This window comes from Acanthochromis polyacanthus, chromosome 14 (genome assembly GCF_021347895.1).
Source record: "Acanthochromis polyacanthus isolate Apoly-LR-REF ecotype Palm Island chromosome 14, KAUST_Apoly_ChrSc, whole genome shotgun sequence".
NCBI classification, from domain to species: domain Eukaryota; kingdom Metazoa; phylum Chordata; class Actinopteri; family Pomacentridae; genus Acanthochromis; species Acanthochromis polyacanthus.
Genome location: NC_067126.1, coordinates 7,104,120 through 7,117,918, shown reverse-complemented (window position 1 = coordinate 7,117,918; position 13,799 = coordinate 7,104,120). Strand labels below are relative to the sequence as shown.

General features: G+C 37.8%; 1 protein-coding gene across 1 annotated transcript in view; it reads right to left on the bottom strand.

Annotated features, from left to right (window-relative positions):
* enox1 (ecto-NOX disulfide-thiol exchanger 1) overlaps positions 1-13,799 on the bottom strand; it is a 168,487-nt gene that overhangs the window by 19,497 nt on the left and 135,191 nt on the right. The window contains exons 10-13 of the mRNA XM_051959456.1: positions 12,417-12,523; positions 7,606-7,723; positions 5,998-6,203; positions 2,551-2,658 (exon numbers count right to left, since the gene is read on the bottom strand). Coding sequence (XP_051815416.1) covers positions 2,551-2,658; positions 5,998-6,203; positions 7,606-7,723; positions 12,417-12,523 — 539 coding nt within the window. The remainder of the gene's footprint in view (positions 1-2,550; positions 2,659-5,997; positions 6,204-7,605; positions 7,724-12,416; positions 12,524-13,799) is intronic.

The window sequence follows — 13,799 nt, the reverse complement described above, 5'->3', positions numbered from 1 at the left end:
ATTTACCCAAAACAAGAGAACAAGTCTCAAGCAGTGGAAGCAACACAACCAATCTCATATGTTGGTGTTGGTAAATATCTGAGGAAACTGTATTGTTATGACCCATTTTAGACTTAATTTTTAATCTCAAATAGCCATACCCATCTCCACAGCAGTGTAGAATGGTCTATAATTCCTCTATAGATAAATAAACACTTGTTTGCATTTCCTTATAAGAATCACAATCATTTTTAGCAGTCCTAAGCCCAGGATGCAGTGATGGTGCCCCCTCTATAATAGTGTTGGGTGTTTTGATAGAACATTTACATGCAAGGAGGTAAGAACTTAAGCCTAAAATGGCTAATTCACCAAAATTACTGCAAGAAAAAAAAAACTCTAAAATTTAAATCTTTAACCATATAGTATTTTTTGAGATGTAAGTTGCTGCTTTGAGGTTGTTGTTTCACGTAACTTCCTTTTAGACCACTTGAATTACAAGATACTGAAAGGTTATTATTGAAGTTTTGCCCTTTAACCCTTTAAAAATACTGCCTACCACAGTTTTAACTGTTTTCGTTTGTAGAACATGTTAAATATAAAAGGATTCCGTCATCTAAAGGCACCTGACGCAGTAATCTAACACTTCACTTTGCATCTTGTAATTGATTCCAGCTTTCTAGTAAACTGCCAGAGTTTTATCCACCAGCATGTATTTATAAACCACATTCACGCTGTTTTGGGTCACACCACTCGACTCTCAGCAGGACAGCACTGAAAAACCTCCTGGCAGGGCTGTTGCCATAGCAGCCCTCATGTCTTTCCAACCCTCTTCATCCTCCATCACATTCAACCTGAGTGTCCCTTATTTGTCATGTTGATCCTGAAAGAGTCACAGCTGAGAGACGAGGGAACTGAAACACTAAACAAAAACTGACATCTGCACCAGCTGGTCCACAACCTTTATGTCCAGTACCATTAAAACATATTCAATATTATCATCTTTCAACACTGAATCATAGTCAGTTTATTTGGGCTTTTTTTTTTTGACAAGAATGCACAATTAAAGATTACTTTCACGTCAAGCTGTCATTTAATATAATATCATCAAACAGTTCATTTAATATCTAAAATGTTAAATAAGTGATAAATGATTCAGATAATTCAACACATGTGCAACCAATTGGTGCTGGAAGTCACATAATTAGTGAAATGAAAATCGTCTGAGGTCACTGAATGTATCTCAGTGATAGTAATATAAAGACTCCTGTATCTGGACGGTCCAGTCACCAGTGGATCAGTAATCATGGACAGAACTACACCATGAAAAACCAGGAACACTCCAAGAAACTCAATGAAAAGGTTTGAAAAGCAAAAGCAACATTTTGACCATCAAACAAGATACTAAGCTTGGTGGACGCCTAGCAATGCACATGACTATAAACTTGCATCTTCACTGTGAAGCATGGTGATGACAGCATCAAGACGTGAAGCATGGTGGTGGCAGCATCAAGACGTGAAACATGGTGATGACAGCATCAAAACGTGAAGCATGGTGGTGGCAGCATCAAGACGTGAAGCATGGTTGTGGCAGCATCAAGACGTGAAGTATGGTTGTGGTAGCATCAAGACATGACGTATGGTTGTGGCAGCATCAAGACGTGAAGTATGGTTGTGGCAGCATCATGACGTGAAGCATGGTGGTGGCAGCATCATGATGTGAAGTATGGTGGTGGCAGCATCAAGACGTGAAGTATGGTTGTGGTAGCATCAAGACGTGAAGTATGGTTGTGGCAGCATCAAGACGTGAAGTATGGTTGTGGCAGCATCATGACGTGAAGCATGGTGGTGGCAGCATTATGATGTGAAGTATGGTGGTGGCAGCATCAAGACGTGAAGTATGGTTGTGGTAGCATCAAGACGTGAAGTATGGTTGTGGCAGCATCAAGACGTGAAGTATGGTGGTGGCAGCATCAAGACGTGAAGCATGGTGGTGGCAGCATCATGATGTGAAGCATGGTGGTGGTAGCATCAAGATGAGAAGCATGGTGGTGGCAGCATCATGATGTGAAGCATGGTGGTGGCAGCATCATGATGTTTCTCAGCAGCAGGTCCTGGAAGGCTTGCAAAGGTTGTTCAGGTGTTCAGGCTTGATTAAGACCAACATAGAGTCAATGCTGTAATTACAGCCAAAGATGCATCTACTAAAATCTGATGTGAAAGGGATGAATACAAAATGTGACAAATGTTTGTATTTATTTAGCGCTTTAATCCAAAGCACTTTACATGATATGTCACATTTACCCATTCACACACTGATGGTGGAAGCTGCCATGCAAGGTGCTAACCACAACCCACCAGGAAGCAATTAGGGGTTCGGTGTCTTGCTCAGGGACACCTCGACATGAGCACAACGGGCCGAGGATCAAACCGGCAACCTTCCAGTTCCAAGACGGCCACTCTACCCACTGAGCCATGCCGACCCTATTTATGCAGTCAATTATTTTACGTGTTTTTAAGAGTATTTTGTTGTGAAGTCTTGTCATAAATGCTAAAATACATCAGAGTACCGACCTTGTCTCGGAGGGTGACAACCTCCCCTTCCAGGTATCGATGCTCGTCTCTTGCCTGCTCCAGCTCGGCTTCTTTACTCGACAGCTTCTCCTGCAGACTCAGGAGTTGCTGGAAAACAAACACAGATGAACAAAGAGTTATTGTTAATGGAGTTCAAGCAACATGTAGAGAAACTTAAACACAATAACGGACGTGTCTTTAGAATAAACCCAAAAGTCGTCCCAGGAATTAGGAATTAACTGGATGAACCAAGTCTAATAATTAAGGTTGAACACCTGCTGACCCCGATTATAAATGTCATTTTCATTGTTTCCCAAGAATCTATGTGAAGTAATATACAAATGAAATCAACGGACAAAACATAGGAAATTTGTTCAAGTCTTTTAAAGCAAAATTATCTGGTGGCAGCTTCTCAAATGTGCAGAATGAAGCTTCCAGTTCACAGAGATACCTGGAACTTCATCATCTGAATCAACAATTGTTTTGAAAATTCTTCAAAACATCATGATGCTGCCACCACCATGTTTCATATCATGTCTACTAAGATATTTTGCTTTCATACTTACATACATTTACTCAACTGTAGTATAAAATGCAGCACATTTACCTGTAATGGATTATTTTTACATTACCGAATGGACAGTTTCATTTCAGCAAAAGATTATTTTTTCTGTCACTGCCCTCAAAATGTCTTCAGATAATGTTGCAGATTAAAGTCGCCGCAGTAGAAACTGTTTTGTGTTCTGACTTGTTCAGTTAATAGTTTGTTTATCCAAACGACTGGACCAGAAAATGTTTGCACCAGAAGATTTTATGCTATTATATTGAAAAGTGCATAGACGGTACAGAAGTGCATTTGTTTTTATGCAAATAAATAATCTTTCTGTAGGTGTTTGTGCTAGTGAAAGTGATTTATTTTGGCTTTGGATTCAGTTGAGACTCTTGCACAGAATCCTTAAGACAGTAGAGATGAAATCTGCTTTGAAAAACTGGAAAAAGACTGAATCATAACCAGAAGAAACAGAGAGATGTAATTTTCATTGCAATTATTTTGAGCTTCATCAACATTTTAAACGTGTAACTTAAGCAAAAATTACAAACAAGCTCATGATGCTGCTCTAATGCTTTTCTGTATGGTGGATTTGCCTGCATATGTAAAAGATATGAGCAATTTACAGCTAAAAACCCTTTAAAAACAGTCAGATGAGCTCATTGTTGATGCACCGACTACAGCAGTGGTTCATTTGAACATCCATGGAACAGGAAATGTTATTTATCTCCACTAATTAGCCTGAAAAAGGAAGCTGATGGTACTGAGAAGCTGTAGAAGGAGAGTTTACTCCGCTAATAATCAGCCATCGATGAGAAAACGTCACGACTCTCATATTATGACTTTATTCTGAGCACCGTCCTGATGCTGAGGCTGTGTTTTAGTAAAGTTATGCTCTTTTTCATCATATGAAGATGCTCAACATTCACGTTAACTAACAGGTATTCACTCCGTATGTGTGTGAGTGTGCATTTAAGTGTTTTTGCTTGATCTAATTTCATCGCCAAAGTGCATCGAGGGAATATTTATTTCAGCAGAGCTCTTAGTTTGTTTGTCACGGAGCTGGAAACTAACAACAGCAGCAGGTGACAAATGAGATGCGACAGCAGCGTGACTTCAGCTCACAATGTTAGGAGTGGAGAAAGCAACACATTTACAACGGCAGAGCGTGTGTGTGTGTGTGTGTTGGCGGTTGTCTCTAATGTGTCTCCTTCTATCAGCGCTGTCACTTCAGATCGAGGAAGACAGGAAGTCGAGTCACATCAGGCTAACTCACAGCGCTAACGAAGCTCTGTGAAATGAGCGGAGTGAAGGATTATGGGAGAATTTTGGTGTAAATTCAGCTTCCTGCCCTTTTCTGCATTAAAAAAAAAACACTGTGAGTTTAAATGGTAAAGAGTATCTTTACAGAACTGAATCAAAGCAGTAATTTTTAAATCTCGACTGTATTTCTGGTCCAAAAAGAAGAATTTATGTCACTCTGATTGATCATCTTTGGGAAGTTACACTATTAAAAAAAAGAAAAAAAATTGAATAAACTGACAAAGAGTATTAATCTACATATTGACTACTAATAAAGTAGTAGTATTTATATCAATAAATAAAATAAAAGAGTAAATTGTACAAATCAACAAATGTCATGTCCATGAAAAAACAGTATTACTATAAACAGTAATTTCTCTTTTACAAGGCAAAACAATAAAATGATACAGTTTTATTGTATTTAAATGAGCAGAAGTGTAGTTATTTTACAGATATTTACCATTATTTGCAAAGAAAATTGTACATTAAGAACGAAAAATATGGATTCTAATTTTTTAACGGTAATTTTACAGATTTCCCCTCAGAGAAAAAAGTATTAACCTACATATTGACTATAAATAAAGAAAACTAAACAAAGTAAATTGTATAAATGACCAAATAATAACATTTGCATGTCAAAAAAAGTTATTGTAAATATTAATTGCTTCTTTTACTATTAAAGCATAAAATTACAGTTTTATTGTATTTAAATGAGCATAAATATAAACATTTTACAGATATTTACCATCGTTTGAAAAGAAAATTATACATTATGGACTAAAAAGGAATATACATTTGCAACTGTTATTTTAAATATTTTTCCTGTTTCATTAATTTACAGATAACTAATAAAATCACAGAAAAAAGTATTCATGTACAGTTTTAAAAAAATCTGTAAAAAAAATCAGTGAATAAAAACATAAAAAACAGTGAATATCTGTTTAAATATGGCATTTTTTTCTGATTTAAATACTTTAAAACTGTGTCTTTTTGTGATTACATTTTTGTAAAGCAACAAATTACTATTTGTAAAAGAAAAGATTGTTAATTTGGACTTCATGCACAGCTTCATCCTCTTTTTTTTCTCCAGTCAACGTATAAATTAATAGTTTTTCCTGTGATTTTACTCGTTCTTTTGCAATTCAAAAAAATGGAAAATCTGCAATAATATTTTTTCAGTCCTTAATACACATATTTTTTAAGAACAGCAAATATCTGTAAAATAATCTTTATGTTTTGCTAATTTAAACACAGTAAAATAAAATAGTGTAATTTTACAGCCAAATACTGTAAAAATAACAAATTGATGTTTGGAAAAGTACTTTTTAATGTTACAGTTATTTATAGTTTTGTCCTGTTTTTTCAGCATGTAAATCGATACTTTTTGGGATTTTAAAAGATATTATTTGTGATTTTCACAAAACAGGGCAGATCTGTAAGTGCAACTGTTTTAAAATGTATTTTCTGGCCTCTTTATTGCCAGATATTCACCTTTTTCTTGTTGATTCCTATTTACAATATTGTTCCTCTGACACACTTGGTAAATGCGTGTTGTGCAGCAGCAGAATAAGCTGATTGTCTGCAGCTGAGCCCACCTGCTGCATGTTGTGCATGTTCTGCTGCAGCAGCTGGATCTGAGCCTCTGGATTGTGGCCGTGGGTCGGGTTGTGATCGTCGTCCGGTCGGCTCGTTCCTCTCGTCTCCTTCCTCAGCAGCTCCACCTCGTTCCTGTAGGCGTCCAGCTGCCAGCGCAACGAGTCGTTCTCCTCCTTCAGGGAGGCCTGGGTCTGATCGCACACTCCTGAGGAGGAAAACATAAAATTTTATTAAGGCTCAGGTAGAGTATGGTGACAAATACTGATCAGAAAGGAGAGGAGAAAGGAGAGGAGAAAGGAAGGAGGAGAAGAAACAAGATGAAAAGAGAGCTGAGGAAACAAGAAAAAGGAATGAGAGAAGAAGAGGAAACAAGAAAGGTAAAACAAGTGGAGGAGATTAGAGTTATAAGATAAAACTATTAATACTGAAGAAAACGTATGTACCAAATACTGTTCAGAAAAAAACAGCAAGATGGGAATAAAAACAGTGTCCAATAGAAAATCATTAACATATAATAGTAAAACAAATTGTAAAAAATGTAAACAAATAGGCAAAAATAAGACTGAAAGAGAAAAATTAGAAGTAATAAAGTAAACCTAAACTCATGAAAATGTATCCAAATCACTCTATCCTATGCCTTGTTTAAAAATTCACCAAACATAAATAGTTTAAACTAACCAGATTCTGTACAATATAAAAATTCTGTGTTTTATGGCACAACCAAGACGTTTTTAGTGACTTATCTGCGAGCAACGGTCACATAGCAAAAATTAAGGAACCTTTTTGCTGAACTGCAAGAATTGTTTACACAGAGCAAACAAAAAAAGCCTTACATTAACCTCACTGTGAGTGCGAAAAGGCAAATTATGCTTAGAAAATTGCCAAAATAACACCATTCTGAGACTCTGAATTTGGTTTTGATTTTCAAATTTCTGACCTAAACTCATAAAAATGCATCAAAATCACTTGACTCTACGAGCCTGGGTTAAAAATTCACCAAAAAACAGGTTGACGCTATCCAGATGCTGTAAAAATACTAAATATTTTGTGTTTTATGGTGCAAAAGAGAAATTTTTAGTGACTCCTTTGCAAACAACAGTCACATGGCAAAAAAAATGGGGAACCTTTCGGCTGAACTGCAGGCAGTATTTACATGGCGCACAGAGGAAACAAGAAGGAAAACTAATTAAAGATGCAAATAGTAAAATATGTAGAGTCATAATTTTCTTCCTAGTATTGAATTTCATGATTCATGGCTTAATTAATTGTTGTGTTGTTTCCATAAAGGTTCAGGATTTTATGTTGCAGTGAAACATGAGCAGAAAAGTGAGCAAAACATGGTCAGACACTGCCTCTGGATCTTTTTAACTTAAATATAAAACCTTATTGCCACACATATAAATTTGCCTTGCCTTAATTGCATAAATTCAAAGAACTTGATTTTCAATAACTGAGTGCATTAGGGGCCAGTGAAGCCATGTGTTGTGTGGGTTCTTGACTTTTTCCCACACAGGAGGCTGAATTCATCTCAGAAACACACTTTAACAGCATAACTCAGTGTGAGACAAAACAACAAACGTCATGTTTTTATCTCCACTCCATTGTACCGTTTTCCTCCGTTCTCATCTTCTTGCAGGGGTTTTCGTCCGAGTCGTCGTCGGACATCTCCATCTCCTCCTCTCTCCTGATGCCCATGATCTCCTCGCTGTGGGCGTTCCTCAGCTCCTGAAACATCACAAGCAGCAGACAAACAGGGACAGCATTCTTCAGCACCTCCATAACTAATCAATCACCGATCTGATCCGTTTACCTCAGTTCAGAGAGAAGCAGGTCGTAAGCAGGACTGAAAAGTGAGCGAGGCGACTAAAACCAGGTGCAAAATGCTCCTTTTAGTTATTTGTAGGAAATTAACAACCTCCAGGAGCTTTATTTGTATGTTGTCTTTATGTTTTCAGTTATTATATGCTGCAAAATTTTTTAAAAATCTCTCAAAAAAAGGCACAAATGTGTTAGGGTGCCAAAAATTTTTTGTAACATAAAGACTTTTTCTTGGGTATTTTTGGGTTGTTTTTTGTGGCCTTGCCTCAAAACACATCCTGCTTTATCATCTATTTTCCTCTGAATGAGGTCATCATTTACAAAATAAACATCATGATTTGTTAAAAGACAATCAAAAATAGCAAATGAGACCATAAACTCATTTAAAAAATGTTTACAGATGTAATAATTTAAGTAAGAACTGGGGTCATTTTCACATAGACTGACTGCTTGTTGCAACCACAGGAGTCACCCCCTGCTGGCTGTTAGAGAGAATGCAGGTTTTGCTATGAGCAGCAAAACTTTTACTTTAAAACTCCTAGCTTGGTCATTATAAGGACTAGTCATACATGTTACATCTTATTTTTTTTCAGTACAGTCCAGTCTATACAGATCATCCATCATTTGACATCATAACTCTTCATATTTGTTTTTGTATAACTCTTTATATCAAGGGAAAATAATTTGGAATGCATTTTACCACACAGTGCTGGCAGTAGAAGCATTTTTTTCATAATTATGTCTGGAGCCACGATTATCTGATACAGTATGACTAAGAAATTGGGAAAAATATGTATTCAATTGAAATTTTGTGGCCAATTTCATACTGTAAACTTCATTTCCATTAATATTTAAACACCTAAAGAGAAAAAAGTTGATTCATTTTCTCATTAAAATGCATAAATAATAGTAATATGTTAATTTGTCATGAAGCTTTTTGACAAACATGCTTTTTATTGACCAGTCGCCACCATGAATCTACGAAGAGAACTCAAAAAATGATGTCACTGCTGCCTCTTTTCTACTACTGACACTTAAAAAACACCCGGTTGCCCACTTCACAACTCATTCCCACGGCTTTAAGGTGAAGTATTTACATGCATGTGAGCAGTAACAGAGAATCTCAGCCTGCCTGCTGCATTATCTCTCATCATTCTTACATTCCTGTGTTAATCGGCTCTCGAACATATTCATCCGCATTCATTATCTCTTCATTTATGAGCTGTGATTTCGCGGCACAATTCAGACGGTCATTTCCACGGTGGGAAAAATACGAAGGCCGTTTCCAAACAGTTTGCAAAATAGCTGTACATGTACACTTACCACCAACACTAGGCATTAAAGGAGGAGCTCACAGCTGGACTGGAGGGTTTATTCACCAGATGTGCTGCTTCATGTGCTGCCTCTTACCTCTGAATCGACCAAAACTATGAACTCTGGTGTTAACTGAGCTGACTCAGATGAAGCTTCATGATAGCTGAGATAATTTTATCATTGTACCAGATTCATTTGTCTGAACAAACAAGACAAGTGAGCTTTCTTTTTTGGTTTGTCTAGTAACTGCCACATGAAAATCAAATCATAACACAAAAGTAAAGAGATTTAGTAAAGAATCTTATGTATTAAAGTAAAATTTCAACATAAAACTTCATGTTACTGGAAGAAACAGACATCAAAATGAATGAGTTTGTTGGCAAATGCAGACAATTACAGCGTCTGCTTTTAAGGTAAAATAATCAGTCTGAACCAACATAAAATCTATAATTACAGGCATGAACAAAAGCTTCCAATCTCTTGTAAAGACCATGTGTATCATGACAGTTTTGAGTTTCCAGTGACTCCTATAAATCAGAACTTTCGATGATGGAATAATTGAAATATATAAATCTTTGTCAGAAACAGCAATCATGCATTTTGGTTCTTTCATACCGTAGATTTATTAAAGGTATCCTGGAAATATGACAAAATCTGCTTGATCAAAATTATACATACAGCAACTTTGTAGAAAGTTGTTGATCTATTTTTAGTTTTAGTTTTATGGCCTCTTAACTTCTTGAGTGATTACAGATGACTACAGCTGCTGACTCCTCTGAGTCAGTTTAATCAGAACCCATCTGATCCACTCATTGGATCTCTTATCTTCTTGTAAGTGATTACAATGGATTACAGCATTTTGGTTCTTTAATAGATTATTAATGTATTCTGGATATATGACAAAATCTGCTGGGTCAAAAATATACATACAGGAAAACAAATATTTGGTCATTTTCACCTCAACTAGAAGCCTTTGGTTTCTGTTTACAACCTTCTGGTTTCTCTTTGACTCCTCTAGACAGACTTGGTTCAGTTCTACTAAACTTGTCGTCTTTCTGACTCAGACTTGTTTCTTCATCATTCTTGATAGGTTTAAGTCAGGACTTTGGGGAGAGCAGTCCAGAACCTCTGTTCTAACCTGATGGAACCATTTCTTTACCACGTCTGATGTGTGTTTGAGCTCATTGTCTTGTTGAAACATCCAACTGTGTCCAAGATCAACCTTCCACTGTTGGTTTTAGGTTTTCCTGAAAAATATGGAGGTAATCCTCCTTCATTATTACATTTACTTTGTGTAAAGCTCCAGTTCCACAGAGCATTATACTGCCTCCACCATGTTTGATGGTAGGTTTTGTGTTCTTGGGGCTAAAAGAAGACCCAAAACAGTGTGAAACCAGTCCTAAACCAGTCTTAAAAAGATCTCAAACCAAGACCAAAATCAAACCTAAACCGGTCAAAAAAGGATGTTCAGAACCAGCCAGAATACAGTCTGAAACCAGTCCACAAACAAAACTGAAACAAGTTTTAGAAACAATACAAAAATTGGGGCCAAAACCAAACCTACACTACTCCTAAAAAAATCCAAGACAGTCTGAAAGGCAGGATCAGATCAGATCAGAAAATAAAAATAAATCCTAAACCAAATTTAAATAACAGAACCAAGACTGAAACTACTCCCAAGAAAGTCCAAAATAAGTCCAAAAAAATTTTCAAAACCAGCCAGAATTCAATCTGAAACCAGTCCAAAAGCACTTCTAGAAAGCCCCAGAACATGATACTGCCACCTCCATGCTCCATGGTAGGTTTGGTGTTCTTGGGGTTGAAGGCCTCACCTTCTCTCCTCCAAACATATTTGTGTTCAGTTTTTGGTCCATTTCACCACAGAACTTTCCCCCAGAAGGTCTTTTCTTTGCCCATGTGATCAGTGGAGCTTTAAGGTTCTGCTTCTAGATGAAGAACTTCCTTCTTCATGGATCCTCTCACCTCATGTTGATGTAACACTGTGGACACTGACAGCTTTGTTCCAGTAGCTTATCATTCATTCAGACCGGCTTTTTGATGATTCTTGGTGGACTCTTGACCATCCTGACCAATTGTCTCTCAGCAGCAGGTGATAGTTTGTGTTTTCTTCCTGATGGTGGCAGTAACACAACTGGACCATGAACTTTAGACTGACAAACACAAGATTTAGGATCTGAAGCTGCTTTGAAATGGCTCCAAGGGACTTTCTGACTTGTTAATGATTTACATTTTCAGGTCTTTTTTGAACTCCTCAGACTTTCTCATTGTAGTGCTTGAGTCTAATGAGTGGATCAAATGAGCTCTATTTAAATTGGCTCAGAGGAGTCAGCAACTGTAGTGAACTGTAATCACTCAGTAGAAGTTACAAGGTCATGAAACTAAGAAATCTTGACCAAAACTGATAATTCAAGTTGCAGTATGTTTACTTTTGACCCAGCAGATTTTGTCATATTTTCAGAAGAGCTTTAATGAATCTTTTAAGTAACCAAAATGCATGATTGTTTTGTTCTTCAGGGATTCCATGATAGAAAATTCAGAGTTATAGGAGCCTTTAGAAACTCTAGACTAGTGAGATATACATGGTCTTTACAAGTGCAGGAAATGTTTGTTTATGACTGTATGTGTTTCATATTCTGCCTGTAGAGGGCAGCGTTCACCTCCCCATTTTGTTTTTGTGTTGTGATTTGATACACATAAAACAAAGTGTGGTGTATTTTCCTTTCTTCGTTGTTTGATTTGCTTTTATGCCTGCCTTTTAACCCTGACAGAAGCACTAAGGTAAAACTCCTGCAGAGCAACAGGCTGCTGAACCCGCCGTGTTTGTTGGTGTTTTGTGCCCTCGAGCACCAGCTGAGCTGGAAATGGACAAATCCTCCCTCCTTCACACGCAGCCTTCTCATGCTCGTACTTGTTATCTCGATTTGACTGTGGATGAATAATTGATTAGAGACTTAATCCTTGAAATCACTGTTGCCATAGCAGCACCTCACACTTTCGAGGAGGCATCAGATCTTTTGCGTTACATCTGGGCTGCAGGGAGAAGGTGGGCTTAGATCAGAGGCCGCCGTCGTTGCCGGTCTGTCTGTCTGTCTTTACCGTCTGTCTGTCTGTGAAGGCGAAACATCCAGCAAAAACGACAACAACATGGGCAGCGAACACAGCAGATCTACAGGCCTGTCTGTCAGCTCTCTCCTGGGAGCTCAGAAGTGACAGCAGTGAAGAAAGCAGTGGGCCAAGAAGAGACAATAAAAAAGGGTATACCAACCTCACACTGCTTGCGCCAAATGTCTATGTTCTTGCGCTGTGCTTTTGAGAAATGGTCCCATGCCTTTTGCCTGGTGGCGGCGGTGAAAACGGCGGTGATCTGCTCGACTTTGGGGTTGAACAGGGAGGAGGAAGAGGAAGAGGAAGAGGAAGAAGAGGAGGAGGAGGAGGAGGAGGAGGAAGGAGGAAGGAGGAGGAGGCAGGGAGGGTCAAGACAAAACAAGCCATTTATGTAGCGTCGTAGCACCGACTGGAGGCTCGTACAGCAGACAGAGGAGAGACCGTGGACATTCACCGACCACAGGCTGGACCACCTTTGAACACTTCACTCCAAAATGGAAACTGTTATTGTTTGCTCAGGCCAAACTCTGCAAAAGTATTTTAAATCAAGTATTTTTGGCTGATACTCCTTTCATAATGCTGTTTATCCACTGCAGGAACTTGAGTTTTTTAAAGGGATACCCAAACCTTTGTGCATGTTCCGACAGCAAGAATTGTCCCTGGAGAACCTTGTTTAATGTCTTTATCAGTGAAGAAAATATACCTAGTCCAGGGTAAGTACTTCTCAGTGTTTGAAATAAGCTCTGCCCCTAAACATAACCTACTTTGTCATCTAATTTTTCTCTAAATTGGACAATAATTGACAAAACAAACACTATGATGTGTTGTAGGAGACTAGTGACTGAGACCATGAACTCACTACAGAAATGTTTACCAAGGTACTAAATCATGTAAGAAGTCGAGTCATTTTCATTACAATCTAACTTTGTTTTTGCAACCAGAGGAGTCGCCCCCCGCTGGCTATTAGAGAGAATGCAGGTTTGTAGGGAATCGTCCCGAGAGAACCTCGACTATCAGCTAACATAACAAACCCTTGACTGTTTTGTTACCTACATTCTAAAAGTAATTCAAGGTACCTATTCCCATTACTTAATTGCATGGTTGCGTGATAAATAGACTATATCTTGATCTTTTTAACTGGATGTGACAAGCAAGAAGTCAAGCACACTCCATATACCACCATTGGGTAGCAACTTGTCAATCATAAAGTAGCCCCACCCATAAATATACCCTGCTTTGTCGTCTTTTTTCCTCTGAATGGGAAACTAGTTTACAAAATAAAAATCATAGCACACTGAGGGAGACTGGAAATTACCAACTGAGACCGTAAACTCATCACAAAAAGGTTAATTAAGGTCATAAATCAAGTAAGAAGTCAGGTCATTTTTTGTACAGTCTAACTTGTTGCAACCAGAGGAGGCGACTCCTCTGGTTGCAACAAGTTAGACTGCTGTCTGCTGGAAAGAATGCAGGTTTATAGGGAAAAATTACTAGAGAAACTCATTCAAGGTTGCTTTTAGGGAAGAAAATTTCAGAATAAACC